This window comes from Amblyraja radiata, chromosome 41, assembly GCF_010909765.2.
Source record: "Amblyraja radiata isolate CabotCenter1 chromosome 41, sAmbRad1.1.pri, whole genome shotgun sequence".
In the NCBI taxonomy this organism is placed as follows: Eukaryota; Metazoa; Chordata; class Chondrichthyes; order Rajiformes; family Rajidae; genus Amblyraja; species Amblyraja radiata.
In genome coordinates, this window is record NC_045996.1 from 12,092,974 (window position 1) to 12,112,020 (window position 19,047).

The window sequence follows — 19,047 nt, forward strand, 5'->3', positions numbered from 1 at the left end:
ATTTGTCAATGAGTCAGTGGGGAATCTGTAATGAAGTGGTCAATAGATCTCTGTCATAGTACAAATGCATTGATCACAGAATCAGGACAATACTGGTGAAGAACAGTTTTTTTGATCGCTGGAATATGAATTGTTAAATGATGGATGTAACAATAGTCCTGAATCATTTAATGAAATTAGTGATGAATCCGCTTAAGATTAGGACTGATATTTGTAATTAGGAACCAGTGAGAAATGAGTGAAGAATCACCAGCAGGTCAGTGTGATATTAGTTATAAGTTGATCAGTGGGTCAACGTATGAAGGAATTAGCTCCTGATTCAGTCAATATTGTGGTGCAGTTGGTAGAGCCACTGCCTGATTGTTCCAGAAACTCCTGGTTCGATCCTGACCTAAGATGCTGTCTGTGCGGAGTTTGCACGTTCTCCTCGTGACTTTCCTCCCCAGAGATAGCCTGCTGGAGTAACTCAGCGGGACAGGCAGCATCTCCGGAGAGAAGGATTGGGCGACGTTTCGGGTCGAGACCCTTCTTCAGAACTTTAGCCATCACCTGGTCCACGCCCTCAACATCTCTCCAACAAGGAATGTAGACAATAGACAATAGGTGCAGGAGTAGGCCATTCGGCCCTTCGAGCCGGCACCGCAATGTAGGCATATGGATTACGTGCAGGCAGACTGAGTGGGTCTTGGAATCGTGTTCGGCACAGATATTGTGGGCCGAAGGGCCTGTTCCTGTGCTGGAGCACTATACCAGGTCTGCCCACTGTCCCCTTGCTCAATGCTGGCAAACAGCTCCACTAGACTCATACAGTGATACAGTGTAGAAACAGGCCCTTCGGCCCAACTCGCCCACACCGGCCAACAATGTCCCAGCTACACTAGTCCCACCTGCCTGCGCTTGGTCCATAACCTGTCCTATCCATGTACCTGTCCAACTGTTTCTTAAACGATGGGATAGTCCACTAGTCTCACAGCAACTGCATTTTTATGAACTACATTCTCATATTCCCACATTTTACACTCCTTATCTTGCATTATTCTGCAGAGTCTCTCTTGAGTTGCCTGATGCAATAGATCTGTATTACATTCATGATAAGACTGTCCGAGCCTACTTTCTGTTATAAGTTAGTTCACGAGTTTGTCCAATTTTATTAGTAACTTGGTTAATGTGCCTGCGTGCTATTATGGAGGAAACCAGCCACATGTTAGTAGGTGTTTAAGAGGGAACTGCGGATGCTGGAAAATCGAATCTACACAAAAAAGCTGGAGAAACTCAGCGGGTGCAGCAGCATCTATGGAGCGAAGGAAATAGGCAACGTTTCGGGACGAAACCCTTCATCTTTCTCCTTATCATTCTAAAGGAAGGTCCTTTTTTTCCGAGGCTGTGCCCTCTGGTCCTAGACTCTCCCACTAGTGGAAACATCCTCTCCACATCGTGACTCTTCTGAGCTTCCTCGAGACTGTGGATACTGGAATCTGGAGCAAAACGCAAAGTGCAGGAAGAACTCAGCGTGTCAGGCAGCATCTGTGGAAGGAAATTGACTAATGAGTGAAAGGCCTGGATAGAGTGGATGTGTAGAGGATGTTTCCACTAGTGGGAAAGCCAAGGACCAGAGGGCACAGCCTCAGAATTAAAGGAGGTTCCTTTAGGAAGGAGATGAGGAGGAATTTCTTTAGTCAGAGGGTGGTGAATCTGTGGAATTCATTGCCACAGACGGCTGTGGAGGCCAAGTCAGTGGATATATTTAAGGCAGAGATAGATAGATTCTTGATTAGTGCAGGTGTCAGGGGTTGTGGGGAGAAGGCAGGAGAATGGGGTTGGGAGAAAGAGATGATTGAATGGCGGAGGAGACCTGATGGGCCGAATGGCCCTGTTTCTGCTCCTATGACCACTTATTTCCCTCCACAGACACGTGTTATCATAAAGTAAACTGATCGCAAATGAGCAACGAATTGGGAAGAAATCCTTTGTATGACGTTAGTGAAACTTTAGTAAACTTAGGCAGCTTACAAACCAGCGGTATGCATATTGATTTTACTATCTTCAAGTAACACTTCCATCCCCTCTCTCTCTCTCTCTCTCGTCCCTCCCCCAGCCAAGTCATAGTCGCCTTGTTGAGGCTCATTGTCTGTAACTTGTTTTCACCTAGCACTACAGCTAACATTGGCCTATATCTATTTTTGCATATCTTTCATTCATTTGTTCTATATCTCACTATATCATTGTCTACATTGTTTCCCTCTCCCCAGACTGTCAGTCTGAAGAAGGGTCTCGCCCCAAAATGCCGCCTATTCCTTTTCTCCACAGATGCTGAATAATAGCTCAATGTAACAGGAATCCGAGGGGTAACTTGTTCCACACAAAGGGTGGTGGGTGTACGGAACCGACCCTTTGTGCCGAATGGCCTCCTCCTGCACCTATTTCCTATGTTTCAATGGGTTATTGACTGGGGACGATCAGCCATGATCTCATTGAGTAGCAGTGCTGGCTCGAAGGGCCGAATGGCCTCCCCCTGCACCTATTTCCTATGTTTCAATGAGTTATTGACTGGGGACGATCAGCCATGATCACATTGAGTAGCGGTGCTGGCTCGAAGGGCCGAATGGCCTCCTCCTGCACCTATTTTCTATGTTTCAATGGGTTATTGACTGGGGACGATCAGCCATGATCTCATTGAGTAGCAGTGCTGGCTCGAAGGGCCGAATGGCCTCCTCCTGCACCTATTTCCTATGTTTCAATTAGTTATTGACTGGGGACGATCAGCCATGATCTCATTGAGTAGCGGTGCAGGCTCGAAGGGCCGACTGGCCTCCTCCTGCACCTATTTTCTATGTTTCTATGGAACAGAGGAGCTAGTTGAGGCAGGGACTATCCCAACGTTTAAGAAACATTTAGACAGGGACATGGATAGGACAGGTTTGGAGGGATATGGACCAAACGCGAGCTGGTGGGACTAGTGTAGCTGGGACATGTTGGCCGGTGTGGGCAAGTTGGGCCTGTTTCCACGCTGTATCACTCTGCGACTCTATAAGTGATGAATATTTAAGAAGTAAGCAGGATATTTGGTAATGAATCCGTTAATCAGTCATTAATCAATATTAGCCGCGAATCAGTTAATGGGTCAATGCGACATGAATATTGAATGAGTTTGTAAGATATTAGCTCGGAGTCAGTGGATGGGTGGTGTGATATTATTATCTGTTGTTAGTGTGTGTCTGCGTGATAATAATCTGGATTCTATTTCTGGAATTGTCCTGACCTAATTCTTGCAAAGGCAGGAAAGCCTCTGGAGTCTTTCATTGGATACCTTTTAGTTTCAAGATGCAGGGCTCAAATGGGCCCTTCGGTCCACCGAGTCAATAGACAGTAGGTGCAGGAGTAGGCCATTCGCCCTTCGAGCCAGCACTGCCATTCAATGTGATCATGGCTGATCATCCCCAATCAGTACCCCGTTCCTGCCTATCCCCTGACTCCACCATCTTTAAGAGCACTATCTAGCTCTCTCTTGAAAGTCCGCACCAACCAGCGATCCCCGCACACTAGCACCACCCGACACGAGGGGCACTTGGTACATTTATACCGAGCCGATTATCCCGCAAACCGGTACGTCTTTGGAGTGTGGGAGGAAACTGGAGGACTCGGAGAAAACCCACGCAGGTCACGGGGAGAACGTGCAAACTCCGTACAGACAGCACCCGTAGTCAGGCTCAAACCCACGTCTCTAAGGCAGCAACTCTACTGCTGCGCCACCGTTCAAAAAGACTCCCTTCCAAAAACGGTTATTTAAAAAAATAATAAAACTTAAATATGAAATATATAAACAATATATAAATATGAAATATATAAACTTAAATATGAAATATATAAACTTAAATATGAAATATATAAACTTAAATATGAAATATATAAACTTAAATATGAAATATATAAACTTAAATATGAAATATATAAACTTAAATATGAAATATATAAACTTAAATATGAAATATATAAACAATATATAAATATGAAATATATAAACTTAAATATGAAATATATAAACAATATAAAAATAACAATTATAGCAAAAGTAAGTGAACTATCAGAAAGTTCTCTCTCTCAAAAATGTTCCCCATGTTGGGACCAGGGGGGATCACACAGTTTAAGAATCAACGTGCTGAACTGGGTGAGGGGTGTGGAAAGATATGAAGTAGGTATATCCTCTTTCTGTTTTTCCATTCTTTCTTCTTTCCTTTTTGTTTTTATAACTGTACGGGTTTTTTCTCTCAATCCTTCTACAAACTATCACTTGTTAACTCCGGGAGTGGTACTCCAGGGGTTTACACATCACTACTTTCAGCACTCTCTTCTTTTCTTTCTTCTGTTACTTTTTATTGTTAAATTTAAAACAAGAAGTTGCACACGAAATGTATTATGTATTCTGCCACAGTTTATACAACTGCACATTGCTTCTAATCTGTGGAATTCTCTGCCACAGAGGCCAGTTCATTGGCTATATTTAAGAGGGAGTTAGATGTGGCCCTTGTGGCTAAAGGGATCAGGGGGTATGGAGAGAAGGCAGGGATGGGATACTGAGTTGGATGATCAGCCATGATCATATTGAATGACGGTGCAGGCTCGAAGGACCGAATGGCCTACTCCTGCACCTATTTTCTATGTTGTATGTTTCGAATAATTAAAGTGCTGTGTAGGTGCTGAGTGATGCTCTACCTAGAACGTTTCAGCGTACTACATCCAGATCCAGAATAAGGGGCAGGCCATTTAGGACTGAGATGAGGAAATCGTTTTCACCCAGAGAGTTGTGAATCTGTGGAATTCGCTGCCACAGAAGGCAGTGGAGGCCATGTTTTCAAGAGTTAGAGAGCTGAAGGAATCAAGGGATATGGGGGAAAAAACAGGAACGGGGTACTGATTCTGGGTGATCATATTGAATGGCGGTGCTGGCTCGAGGGGCTGAATGGCCTCCTCCCTCGCCTATTTTTTATTTTTCCATGTTTCCACTTCTCAGGATGCCTGGGAATTTTCGGGGCGGACGAAACTGCTGTTGCTTTCAATGCTTCCAGCATTCTCCAGGAAAAATCCAGGATAGCCTTCCACGTTTCCCTTCCTCGTACACTGCCGGCAGAGTAATTCCGTTGCCCCCTTTGTCAGAGGGCGGTGAATCTGTGGAATTCTTCGCCGCAGAAGGCTGTGGAGGCCAAGACGGTGGATATTTTTAAGACAGAGATGGATAGATTCTTGATTAGTGCGGGTGTCAAAGGTTATGGGGAGAAGGCAGGAGATTGGGGTTAGGAGGGTGAGATAGATCAGCCATGATTGAATGGCGGAGTAGACTTGATGGGCCGAATGGCCTAATTCTGCTCCTATCACATATGACCTTTATGCTTCCCTCCATTCTGTTACCCTATTTCGTTCTTCCTTTCTTTAGATTTATTTTAATTTAATTATTTTGCTCAGTTTATTGTTTTTTTTAATTTAGAGATACAGCGCGGACCCAGCCCCATCGGCCCACCGTGTCCGCGCCGACCAGCGATCCCCGCACACTAGCACGATCCCACACACACACACACACACACTAGGGACAATTTACAATTATACCTGAAGCCAATTAACCTATAAACCCGCACGTCTTAAGAGTGTGGGAGGAAACCGGAGCACCCGGAGAAAACCCACGCAGGTCACGGGGAGAACGTGCAAACTCCGTAGAGACAGCGCCCGTAGTCAGGATCGAACCCGGGTCTCTACCGCTGCGCCTCCTTCTCCATTTTCTCCCCGCCCGCTGCCTTCTCTCTGTTCCAGACCTCGTAACGATCCTGTAACTTGAACCGGGCTGGGACTGGAGCAGCTAATGAAGTATTCCCAGAGCTGTGGGACGTGGGGTCTGGGTGAAGAGGCCGGCCTTGTAGACATTGATGTTGACGATATCTGATCGCCTGTTTGAATACAAACACAACCTTTGGTAGTGCCCCTGCAGACAGATAGTGCAGCAACCAAGCTTCCAGCCACTTATAACCAGAGACAATGTGATCAGGTTCCAACAAGCCTTGCCGTGTCACAATAGACAATTAGTGCAGGAGTAGAGGCCATTCGGCCCTTCGAGCCAGCACCGCCATTCAATGTGATCATGGCTGATCATCCCCCAATCAGTACCCCGTTCCTGCCTTCTCCCCTCACCCCGCTATCTTTAAGAGCCCTATCTAGCTCTCTCTTGAAAGCATCCGGAGAACCTGCCTCCACCGCCCTCTGAGGCAGAGAATTCCACAGACTCACCACTCTCTGTGAGAAAAAGTGTTTCCTCGTCTCCGTTCTAAATGGCTTACTCCTTATTCTTAAACTGTGTGTGTGGCCCCTGGTTCTGGACTCCCCCAACATCGGGAACATGTTTCCTGCCTCTAGCGTGTCCAAACCCCTTAACAATCTTATATGTTTCAATGAGATCCCCTCTCATCCTTCTAAACCCCAGAGTGTACAAGCCCAGCTGCTCCATTCTCTCAGCATATGACAGTCCCACCATCTCACAATCAATGAAGATTCAAAATCATTAAAGACCGACAGGGGAACCACTCATATTATTTTACAGAGTTACTCTGGAACCGACGAGCAAAATCTTCATTTTCCATTTTTATTCTTTTTCTCCCGTGGTCTTTCAGCTCCAACTTTCCTAGTTTACTGTAGTTTTGAGATACTGGGCAGACTCAGGCCCTTCGGTCCACCGAGTCCACGCTTACAGTTTTGTAGGCTGATGGGCTTGGTATAATTGTAAATTGTCCCGAGTGTGTGTAGGACAATGTTAGTGTCGGCGCAGGCTCGGTGGTCTGAAGGGCCTGTTTCCACGCTGTATCTCTAAAATGTAAAGCAAAACACCTCGTATACCATTTGGGTAGCTGACAACCTCACGACATTAACATTGAATTCTCCAATTTAGGTAAATAACAAATGAGCCCCATTCCCCTCCCCCCTCTTACCTCTGCCCCACCGAACTTGCAGCCATTTTCACCCAATCCTGCCCCATTCTGTGTGTGTGTGTGTGTGTCTGCGTTGTTGTATCTGTGTGTGTGGGTGTATCTGTGCGTGTGTATCTGGGTGTGCCTGTGCGTGCATGTGTGTGTATGTGTGTGCGCGTGTGTGTATATTTGTGTGTTTGTGTGCGTGTGTGTATCTGTGTGCGCATGTATCTGTGTGTTTCTCTGTGTGTGTGCGTGCGCGTGTATCTGTGTGCGTGCATCTGTGTGCATGCACGTGTATCTGTGTGTGTGTGTGCGTGCGGCGTGTATATCTGTGTGTGTGCGCGTGTGTGTATGTGTGTGCGCATGTGTGTATGTGTCCGCACGCGTGTCTATCTGTGTGTGCGCGTGTATCTGTGTGTATCTGTGTGTATGTGTGTGTGCACGTGTGTATCTGTGTGTGTGCGTGTGTATCTGTGTGTGTGCGTGTGTATCTGTGTGCGTGTGTGAATATCTGTGTGCGCACGCGTGTCTGTGTGTATCTGTGTATGTGCGTATCTGTGTGTGCGTGTGTGTATCTGTGTGTGTGCGCGCATGTGTGTATCTGTGTGTGTGTGCGCGTGTGTGCGTATCTGTGTGTGTGCGCGTGTGTGAGTATCTGTGTGTGTGTGAGTATCTGTGTGTGCGTGCGTGTGTATCTGTGTGTGTGCGCGTGTGTGAGTATCTGTGTGTGTGTGCGCGCGCGTGTATCTGCGCGTGTATCTGTGTGTGTGTGCGCGCGTGTATCTGTGTGTGTATCTGTTCTTGCAGCTGCAGGTGTGAACACTGTGCAGATAAACAGATAAGACTGACTGCAAGAGCGGCTGACACCATCTCCTGGATAAAATGAGGAATGAATATATTTGTGGAGGACCAGAGAGAAAGGGAATTTGAAAATGGCGGTGTGGACCGTGCCTGTAAATGGCAGGGTCTGAAGAAGGGTCTCGACCCGAAACGTCACCCATTCCTTCTCTCCGTAGATGCTGCCTGTCCCACTCAGTTACTCCAGAATATTGTGCCTATCTTCGGTTTAAACCAGCATCTGCAGTTCCTTCCAACACACACGCCTGTAAATGCTTTCAACGTACTCCGAGCTTTGTCTGTAAAATCTCACAGTGGAATTATTTTGTAGAATAGATTCATCACCTCCCCCCCCTCCCCCCATCTCTTTGCGCTGCGGGTAAGGTCTTGGGCCCATTCTATTTTGCACGATAATGGCAGATCAGTTTCTATGGCAACGGCAACTCCTGGGAACCGATTCTCTTTGCGAAATATTGCTTTTCTTCGGAGGGAAGGGCTCTGTGTTGCTCTGTGTGTTGTTTCTACCCATCGCTGCTCCCCACCCTCTCCCCTCCTCCCTCGCCCGTTGTGGGCTGGTCCCGCGCGCACACACACGGCGCCATTTCAGAAACCCCAGCCCTTCTCCTCAAACCGCCATTGTCTCATCTCCAGGCTCCCAGATCTCTGCGGAGTAGTCATAGAGTGATACAGCGTGGGAAAAGGCCCTTCGGCCCAACATGTCCCCATCTACACCAGTCCCACCTGCCTGCATTTGGCCCACATCCCTCCAAACCTGTCCTATCCATTGTACCTGTCGAAATGTCCCTTAAACATTGCGATAGTCCCTGCCTCCTGCTGAAAGAGCAACGATCAGTTTATACTCGCCATTCTGCCCACTCTACATCCGTAGGAAGTTCAGCATGTCCCCAACAACTTGGTCTTGGGTGGAGCTGTTCCCAAATATTCACCAACTTCTACAGAGGCGCTGCAGAGAGCATTTTATCGGGATGTATCCCAGCACGGTTCGGGAACAGCTCCGCCCAACGCCGCAGGAAATTGCAGAGAATTGTGGACGCAGCCCAGACCATCACGCAAACCCTACCTCCCCTTCCGCTGACTCCATCTACACCTCACGCTGCCTCGGCAAGGCCAGCAGCATCATCAAGGACCAGTCGCTGCACCCCGGACACTCCCTCTTCTCCCCTCTCCCATCGGGCAAGAGGTACAGAAGTGTGAAAACAAACAAACGCACACACACACCTCCAGATTCAGGGACAGTTTCTTCCCGGCTGTTATCAGGCAACTGTGAACCATCCTACCACAACCAGAGAGCAGTCCTGAACTACTATCTACCTCATTGGTGACCCTCGGACTATCCTTGATCGGACTTTACCTTGCACTAAACGTTATTCCCTTATCATGTATCTGTACACTGTGGACGGCTCGATTGTAATCATGTATTGTCTTTCCGCTGACTGGGTAGCACGCAACAAAAGCTTTTCACTGTACCTCGATACACGGGACAATAAACCACACTGAAGCATTCTGCACAGTGTAGAAATGTTGTAACCCGCTTGGCACTGCCCTATGGCTAGGTAGGAGATACCCATCAACCATGCCCACTGTGAATGGACATCTTTTATCCGCTGGGCACAGGGCTATCTGCAGAGTAGGAAAGAACTGCAGATCCTGGACTTAAATCGAAGATGGACACAAAATGCTGGAGTAACTCAGCGGGACAGGCAGCATCTCTGGAGAGGAGGAATGGGTGACGTTTCGGGTCGAGACCCTTCTTCAGACTGAAGGTAGACAAAAATGCTGGAGAAACTCAGCGGGTGAAAAGTTTCACTGACCTTGCTATCAAGAAACGAGTGCTATTTCAAAAACCTAAAGGCCTGGGGGGCTAACAATCTATATTAAAAACCCATATTCTGTGTTTCTTTTAACCCGAAACGTCACCTATTCCTTCGCTCCATAGATGCTGCCTCACCCGCTGAGTTTCTCCAGCATTTTTGCCTACCTTCGATTTTTCCAGCATCTGCAGTTCCTTCTTAAACACTTCTTCAGACCAATGTCGGGGGAGTGGGCATTACGCATTTTATCTCTGTACACCTTAGTGCCCCTGTCCCACTTAGGAAACCTGAACGGAAACCTCTGGAGACTTTGCGCCCCACCCAAGGTTTCCGTGCGGTTCCCGGAGGTTGCAGGAGGTTGCAGGAGGTTGCAGGCAGTGGAAGCAGGTGGAAGCAGGTAGGGAGACTGACAAAAACCTCCGGGAACCGCACGGAAACCTTGGGTGGGGCGCAAAGTCTCCAGAGGTTTCCGTTCAGGTTTCCTAAGTGGGACAGGGGCATACATTCTTTGTCTCTGTGTCTCCATCTCCCCTGACTCCCAGTCTGACGAAGGGTCTCGACCCGAAACGTCACCCATTCCTTCCCGCCAGAGATGCTGCCTGTCCCGCTGAGTTACTCCAGCATTTTGTGCCCATCATCTATTTCTGGAGTAACTTTGTTTGTCTTTGCACGGCTCACTCCTGACAATCCCCTGGTGATCTTCCAAACCTACATTAGCTTAATCATCCATCGGTCTTTCTGGGACACAGTCTTGCAGCGAGGATTGCAAAGATTCACTGACCTTGCTATCAAGAAATGATTGCTCTTTCAAAAACCTTTGAAATATGGGGGGGTGAACTTTCTAAAAAAAAATGCCATGACTGTGTTTGTATTGATATTTTTGTAATGTGTTGGCAGTACCAATGAATGAATACGTTTATTGGCCAAGTATTCACATACAAGGATTTTGCCTTGGTGCTCCGCCCGCAAGTGACAACATGACATACAGTGACAGTTACGAATGACACATAAAACATAAATAAGAATGTCACTGCACATCCTCTCCTCCTTCTCCCACTAAGTTAACCCTCCTCTCAACTCCAGACACAAAGAACTGCAGTTGTGCCCCTGTCCCACTGAACGTAAACCTCTGGAGACTTTGCGCGCCACCTAAGGTTTCCGTGCGGTTCCCGGAGGTTTTTGTCAGTCTCCCTACCTGCTTCCACTACCTGCAACCTCCTGCAACCTCCGGGAACCGCACGGAAACCTTGGGTGTGGCGCAAAGTCTCCAGAGGTTTCCGTTCAGGTTTCCTTAGTCGGACAGGAGCATAAAAAGGAATTGGTGACGTTTCGAGTCGAGATCCTTCTTCAGACTGAAACGTCACCCATTCCTTCTCTCCATAGATGCTGCAATGTCCCATTGTGTTACTTGTGCTGCCTGCCCTGCTGTACAGCATTTTGTGTTTCTATTTGGTCTAAACCAGGATCGGCAGTTCCTTCCGACACGTCCTATCAATTTAATCCCGACCCGAAACACTAATCCTAATCCCAACCCGCCTATCCATGCCCTCCAGAGATACTGCCTGAGCCGCTGAGCTACTCCAGTGCTTCATCTTGTTTAGTTTAGCTTCCAGGTACAGCATGGAAACAGGCCCTTCGGCCCACCGAGTCCACGCCGACCAGCGATCCCCGCACACTAACACTATCCAACACACACTCGGGACAATTTACAATTATACCAAGCCAGTTAACCTACACATCTGTGGAGTGTGGGAGGAGATGGGAGATCCCGGAGAAATCCCACGCGGTCACGGGGAGAACGTGCAAACTCTGCACAGACAGCAGCCGTAGTCAGGATCGAACCCGGGTCTCTGGCGCAATTTTACCGCTGCACCACCGTGCTTCCACCGACATCTGTCGCTCATTTAAATTAAACTGGGAATAATAATAATAATAATGGATGGGATTTATATAGCGCCTTTCTAATACTCAAGGCGCTTTACATCGCATTATTCATTCACTCCTCAGTCACACTCGGTGGTGGTAAGCTACTTCTGTAGCCACAGCTGCCCTGGGGCAGACTGACGGAAGCGTGGCTGCCAATCTGCGCCTACGGCCCCTCCGACCACCACCAATCACTCACACACATTCACACACAGGCAAAGGTGGGTGAAGTGTCTTGCCCAAGGACACAACGACAGTATGCACTCCAAGCGGGATTCGAACCGGCTACCTTCCGGTCGCCAGCCGAACACTTAGCCCACTGTGCCATCTGTCATCCCGAATTATTAATTAAATTGGGAATGCCACTGGAATTGTTTAACAATCCCGTTCTCCCCAGCCTTGGATTTCCAGCGGCATTCCCAATTTAATTAATAATTCTGGGAACACACTCTATGTGCTAATGGATCCCTGGGCGATTCCTGGTGTCGACACTCCCTCTAGTGGCAACATTTGACACGAATAGATCTCATTCCCAGCTCCACCATAACACAAAGAATCTCAACAAGTCCCATCCAGTCCCCACCAACTAATCTGCAAATCCAGGAGTTTTCCAGCAAAAATAGATCTCATTCCCAGCTCCACCATAACACAAAGAATCTCAACAAGTCCCATCCAGTCCCCACCAACTAATCTGCAAATCCAGGAGTTTTCCAGCAAAGACGGTCCAGAAATGTTCACATCAGGAGGATGAGTGTTGGAGAATCGAATTCTTTGTTATATTTGGATCAAGCGATTGAAGGCTTTGTGGCCACGTTTGCAGATGATGCTGAGATAGCCCACTCTGCAGAAGTCCCGCTGAGTTACTCCAGCCTTTTCATAAGTTATAGGAGTAGAATTAGGACATTCGGCCCATCAAGTCCACTCCGCCATTCAATCGTGGCGGATCGCTCCCTCCCTCCCAATCCCATTCTCCTGCCTTCTCCCCGTAACCCCGACACCCGTTCTAATCAAGAGTTTATCTATCTCTGCCTTAAAAATATCCACTGACTTGGCCTCCACAGGTTAACTACCCTCTGACTAAATAAGTTTCTCCTCACTTTTTGGTGTGTGTCTTTGAGTTCCTAACCTTTGCTTGTACTTTCTTTGAGTTCCCCAAGGGCCTGTCCCACTGAGACGATTTTTTTTAGGCGACTCCAGGCAACTAGGCAGTCGCTGGGGTGTCGCGAGTATGGTCTCCTCAGTCGCCCAAAGAGTCGTTGCGTTTTTCAGGTCACCGCTGGGTTTTGAAATGTTCAAAACGTGGGCTTGTTGGAGCTTGCCTTCTCCTGACGTAGGTGCTGTCGTAGGTTGTCGCCAGGTGACGACTTCGGCGAATTCCATTGCCGCAGTCGCCCAAAAAAATCGCCTAAATGGGACAGCCCCGTTAGTCCAGTGGCCGTTTTTTCGGCGACCTGCTGCGTTCTACGACAGTCGCCTAAAAAATTCGCCTTGTGGAACAGACCCTTAACCCTTGAGGGCTTGTCCCGCTTACACAATTTTTCCCGCGACTTGCCGGCACCCGTAATGGTCGGAGCAGGTGGCCCGAAAATTTTAAGACGTGTCGAAAATCCAGCGGCCACCAGAAAACGGCACGACTCTTTGGGAGTCTACTCACGACCATACAGGCGTCACCCCGCGACATGTCGCGGGGTGACGCCTGTATGGTCGTGAGTAGCCGCCCAAAGAGTATGGCCGTTGAGTGGTCGTGCAAAGAGTCGTGCCTTTTTCTGGTCGCCGCTGGATTTTCGACACGTTGAAAAATTTTCGGCCACCTGCTGCGACTGTGGCGGGTGCCGGCAAGACGCCCGAAAAAATTTGCGTAAGCGGGCCAGGCCCTCAAGGGTTAAGGGCCTGTCCCACGTGGGCGATTTTTTTTGGCGACGGCGCCAATGGAATTCACCAGGCGACAACCTACGGCACCTGGCGACAACCTACGACAGCACCTACTACGTCAGGAGAAGACAAGCTACGACAAGCCCACGTCCGCCGACTAGCCGAAAAGTTTTGAAGACTATCTTTACCTTGCCGTTGTACCTCGGTGACTGCCAATCACCCCCCCCACCCCCCCGACACTCCTCCCACAGGAAAAACACTATGACTGTAAGCATGTAAATTCTATTCTATGTCGCTCTTCCAGGGAGATGCTAAATGCATTTCGTTGTCCCTGTACTGTACACTGACAATGACAATTGAAGTTGAATCTGAATCTGAATCGTTGAGTTTCTAACCCTTGCTTGTACTATCTTTGAGTTTCTAACCCTTGCTTGTACTATCTTTGAGACGACAGATGGCACAATGGGCTAAGTGTTCGGCTGGCGACCGGAAGGTAGCCGGTTCGAATCCCGCTCGGAGTGCATACTGTCGCCGTGTCCTTGGGCAAGACACTTCACCCACCTTTGCCTGTGTGTGAATGTGTGTGAATGTGTGTGAGTGATTGGTGGTGGTCGGAGGGGCCGTAGGCGCAGATTGGCAGCCACGCTTCCGTCAGTCTGCCCCAGGGCAGCTGTGGCTACAGAAGTAGCTTACCACCACCGAGTGTGACTGAGGAGTGAATGAATAATGCGATGTAAAGCGCCTTGAGTATTAGAAAGGCGCTATATAAATCCCATCCATTATTATTATTATTATCTTTGAGTTTCTAACCCTTGCTTGTACTATCAAGTTCAAGTTCAAGTGAGTTTATTGTCATGTGTCCCTGTATAGGACAATGAAATTCTTGCTTTGCTTCAGCACACAGAACATAGTAGGCATTTACTACAAAACAGATCAGTGTGTCCATATACCATAATATAAATATATACACACATGAATAAATAAACTGATCAAGTGCAAATAACAGAAAATATTTATTAATAATCAGAGTTTTGTCCGAGCCAGGTTTAATAGCCTGATGGCTGTGGGGAAGTAGCTATTCCTGAACCTGGTTGTTGCAGTCTTCATGCTCCTGTACCTTCTACCTGAAGGTAGCGGGGAGATGAGTGTGTGGCCAGGATGGTGTGGGTCTTTGATGATGCTGCCAGCCTTTTTGAGGTAAATCTTTGAGTTTCTAACCCTTGCTTGTGCTTTGTCTCTTTGTGCTTTAACCCTTGCAGGCCAAGCTGATTGTCCCCAACAGCACGGCGGGGCTGATCATCGGCAAGGGTGGGGCAACGGTGAAGGCGGTGATGGAGCAGTCAGGGGCCTGGGTGCAGCTTTCACAGAAGCCCGAGGGCATCAACCTGCAGGAGAGGGTGGTGACGGTGAGCGGCGAGTCGGAGCAGAACCGCAAGGCCGTCGAGCTGATGGTGCAGAAGATCCAGGAGGACCCTCAGAGCGGGAGCTGCCTCAACATCAGCTACGCCAACATCTCGGGGCCGGTGGCCAACTCCAACCCCACCGGCTCCCCGTACGCCAACTCGGCCGAGGTGTTGCCGGCGGCGGCGGCGGCGGCTTCTGCAGCCGGCCTGCTGGGCCACGCCAACCTGGCGGGCGTGGCGGGCTTCACCGCCGGCCTGTCGGGCTTCACCGGCAACGACCTGCTGGCCATCAGCTCGGCCCTCAACACGTTGGCCAGCTACGGCTACAACACCAACTCGCTGGGGTTGGGCCTCAACCCGGCCACGGCCACCGGCGTGCTGGCGGCGGTGGCGGCCAACGCCAACCCCGCCGCCGCCGCCGCCGCCAACCTGCTGGCCTCGTACGCCAACGAGGCGTCAGGCGGCGCCAACGCCCCGACCGGTACCTTCTCCCTCGGCTCGCTGACGGCCGCCACCAACGGTTACTTCAGCTCCGCCGCCGCCGCCGCCGCCGCCGCCGCCGCCGCAGCCGCCTCGTCGCCGCTGGCCGCCGCCAGCTCCATCCTGGCCGCCGAGAAGCTGAGCGAGGGCGCCAAGGACGTGGTGGAGATCGCCGTGCCGGAGAACCTGGTGGGCGCCATTTTGGGAAAGGGCGGGAAGACGCTGGTGGAGTACCAGGAGTTGACTGGAGCCCGCATCCAGATCTCCAAAAAGGGCGAGTTTGTCCCCGGCACCAGGAACCGCAAGGTGACCATCACCGGGACGCCAGCCGCCACACAAGCCGCACAGTATTTAATCAGCCAGAGGATCACGTACGAGCAAGGAGTACGCGCCGCCAACCTCCAGAAGGTCGGCTAAAAAAAAAAACCCAAACCCAAACTAACCCAAACACGGCCCAGAAAATACAGGTGGCCACACTTTTTTTTTTTTTTTTAAAAGAGAGATAAAGGGGCTTATATAGTACTTGATCTAATTAAAAAAAACAAAACGTCTTGTATTAATATATTATATGAAATGTCAGAGATCTGTGTATATGTAAATAATGTTTGCTGCATATCCATGGAGACCTTGTCTTCAGTTGATTTGGGTTCCCTCTTCCCCTGATCTACCCCTGGCTTTTATCCCAACCCCAGCACCTCCTCCTCTCCATCCGACTGCTCTCCCTCTCCCTCTCCATCCATCCCAGCTCCTTGTTCTCCTCACCCCTTTCATCCTTCATTCTCCTTGCCCATCTTGTGTCCCAGCCTCCTGTTCCCACATCAGCCCATCCCTGCCTCTGTTATTCGTGCCTCCTATCCCACATGGTCTCATCTCCTTCCCATCCCATCCCCAACCCCAACCATCTGACTCCCCTGCCTCTCATCGCACCCACCTGCTCTTCCCGCTCCAACTCCCAGTCCCAGCTCCGGCATTCCATCTCATTCTTCCCACCTCCCTCTCTCCGCACTTGACTCCACACCTTGCCCTCCCATCAGACCCGCCCCCACCTCTCTCCACCCTCTCTCTCCCCCCTTTCTCCCACCTCTCTCTCTCCACATCTCTCTCCCCCATCTCTCTCCCACCCTCCCTCTCTCCCTCTTTACCCCCTCCTTCCCTTCCTCTTCTCCCGCCCCTGTCCCCTCCCTCTGTTCCCTTCCCCACCCCCTCTCTCATTCCCCACCCATCTTTTCCATTTCCCCTCTCCCCCCCTTCTCTCCCCTCCTCCCCGCCCCCACTCCTCCCCGCCCCACTCGCCTTTCTGCCCCCTCTCCCTGCCCCAACCTCCTACCCCCCAAACTTCCTCCCTATCTCTCCTTTTCCCATCTTTCCTCCTTAGCCCCTGGGACCCCATCCTCTCCCCCTCCCTTCTACCCGTCTATCCGTTCCCCTCCTCTCTCTCTCCTCCCCTCTCTCTTTCTCCCCGCTCCTCCCCCTCCTCCCTCTCCTTGCCCACTCTCTCACCTGCCCCCCTCTCCCCCCCCCATCCCCCGCCTCAACCCTCCTACTCTCCCTGTGCCCTTGAATCCCTTGCTGTGAATCTCTTGCCCATTCCACTGCTCCCATTCATCACTCCCCTCCCCCCCCCACTCCCCTCCCCCCCCACTCCTCCCCCCCCCCCCCCCCGGTGAGCTGAGTGTTCACCACCTTCTCAACTTGTATCAAAACCCCGTCCTAGGACACACACGGCGCTGAGGGTTTGGGGGGGGGGGGGCTAACCTATCATCCCTCTAACCCCCCCCTTCCCCAATGTGTGTGTGGGGGGGGGGTCCATTGTGTGAACCTGAGCACTTTTGGAACTTCCCCTTCCACCCCCATCTTCTGTTCCCTTCTTGGGGGGAGGGGGGGGGGGGGTGAGTGACACCTCCCTTTGGATGACTCCTGGAGGTGCGCCACTCCATCCCGTTCCCAATGCCCCTACCCCCCTCTTCACGCCCTGGTTGATTCTCGCTGCCCCAAACGTTTCTCAACGTTGCTACTGATCGATCAACGAGATTGAACTAAGGATGCCCCACGCTCCCAGCGTAGCTTGCTACCCCAGAGAATTCCAGGGCATTGGTCCTCGCTCCCCGAGACCCCAGGGCGACTTTGGAGGAATTGGGAACCCTACTCTCCTCCCCAACTAATGGCAATGTGAAAACATGAGGAGGCTGTCCTCTCTGAAGCTTCTCAACCTCGGCTGAGGGCCCGACTCTACAGGGCTCCTCTCCTCTCCTTCCCCCTCTCCCCTGCATGGATTCCACGGATGTTATTAATTTTCCCCTGTTCAACCTTGCCCAACGTATCTTCGCTGGCCCCGCACTGAATCTCACGTAGATATCAAGATGAGTTTACGAGATTTGTCGGAAGCTGGGCGCTTGTAGCTCTCGAGAGGGTTTGCAAGATCTGGCCATCTTGCCGTAAAGGGATGAGGTGGCTATCTTTATAAAACAGCAAACTGCAGTCCATTCTGCCCATCGCTCCTGTACTGTCTCCCTTGAAAGCACCGTCCTGTTTGCCCCAGGGGCTTGGAACGTCCTCGTGTTCCCTCCAAGACCCACACTAAGCAAGTTCAACACAAAAAACCGGAGTAACTCAGCGGGTCAGGCAGCATCTCTGGAGAGAAGGAACGGGTCGAGACACGAAACGTCACCCATTCCTTCTCTCCAGAGATGCTGCCTGTCCCGCTGAGTTTCTCCGGCTTTTTGTGTCTATCTTTGGTTTAAACCCGCATCTGCAGTTCCTTCCTCCACTCACTAACCAATCCATTCAGGAGGAGCTCCAATAACTGGAGAGAAGTGGGAATGGGTAACTCATTCCAACATGGATCGGTTGTGGGGTAATTGTCTTTGGTAAGTTGTACTGTTGTGTAGGTTAGTGTATGGGGTGATCACTGGGTGGCATGGACTTGATGGGCTGAAGGGCCTGTGTCTCTAAAGTCTAAAGACAGCAAGTCAGGCTGATGACTTGAGATACCAACTCTTGAGATCTCAACTTGAGATACCAACAGACATGGTTCAGTGGCAGATCAGGGGCTAACTTGGGGAGGGAGAGGTTAACTATAGTAGGGACATCTCCAATCTGTGTCAGGTTCCCACGTCTGTGATTCCTGTCAATGGCGGATCTGTCTGCGTTCATGTCCACAGTGATAGGAGCAGAATCAGGCCATTCAGCCCATCAAGTCTACTCTGCCATTCAATCATGGCTGATCTATCTTTCCCTCTCAACCCCATTCTCCCCATAACCCCATTGACACCCGTACTAATCAAGAATCTATCTATCCCTGCCTTACAAATATTCATTGACTTGGCCTCCACAGCCTTCTGTGGCAATGAATTCCACAGATTCGCCACCCTCTGACTAAAGAAATTCCTCCTCATCTCCTTCTTAAAGGAGCGTCCTTTAATTCTGAGGCTGTGACCTCTACTCCTAGACTCTCCCACTAGTGGATGGGGTTTTGGTGATCTTTGGCCACCCATGGACAGGGGACCTCTGTCAGAAGAGCAATAGAGTGGGGGCCTGTTGACCACCATTTTGTTCATTCCAGATTTGGGTCCGTTTCTGCTCTCCAGTGCTGTCTATGTGGAGTCTGCATGTTCTCCTTCTGAGTCCACAGATTTCCCCCGGGTGCCGCGGTTTCCCAAATCCACATCCCAAAGACCGGTGGATTGATAGCTTGGCAATTTCTCTCTAGTGTGCAGGTGGGTAATAAAAGTTGAGAGTTATTGATGGGAATGT

At 50.1% G+C, this 19,047-nt stretch overlaps 1 protein-coding gene across 2 annotated transcripts in view; it reads left to right on the plus strand.

Annotated features, from left to right (window-relative positions):
- LOC116967871 (RNA-binding protein Nova-1-like) overlaps positions 1-15,909 on the plus strand; it is a 123,935-nt gene extending 108,026 nt beyond the window's left edge. For both annotated transcript variants that reach the window (XM_033014506.1, XM_033014505.1), the window contains one exon: positions 14,671-15,909. In XM_033014506.1, coding sequence (XP_032870397.1) covers positions 14,671-15,711 — 1,041 coding nt within the window. In that variant the 3' untranslated portion in view covers positions 15,712-15,909. The remainder of the gene's footprint in view (positions 1-14,670) is intronic.
- The last annotated feature ends 3,138 nt before the right edge of the window (positions 15,910-19,047 follow it).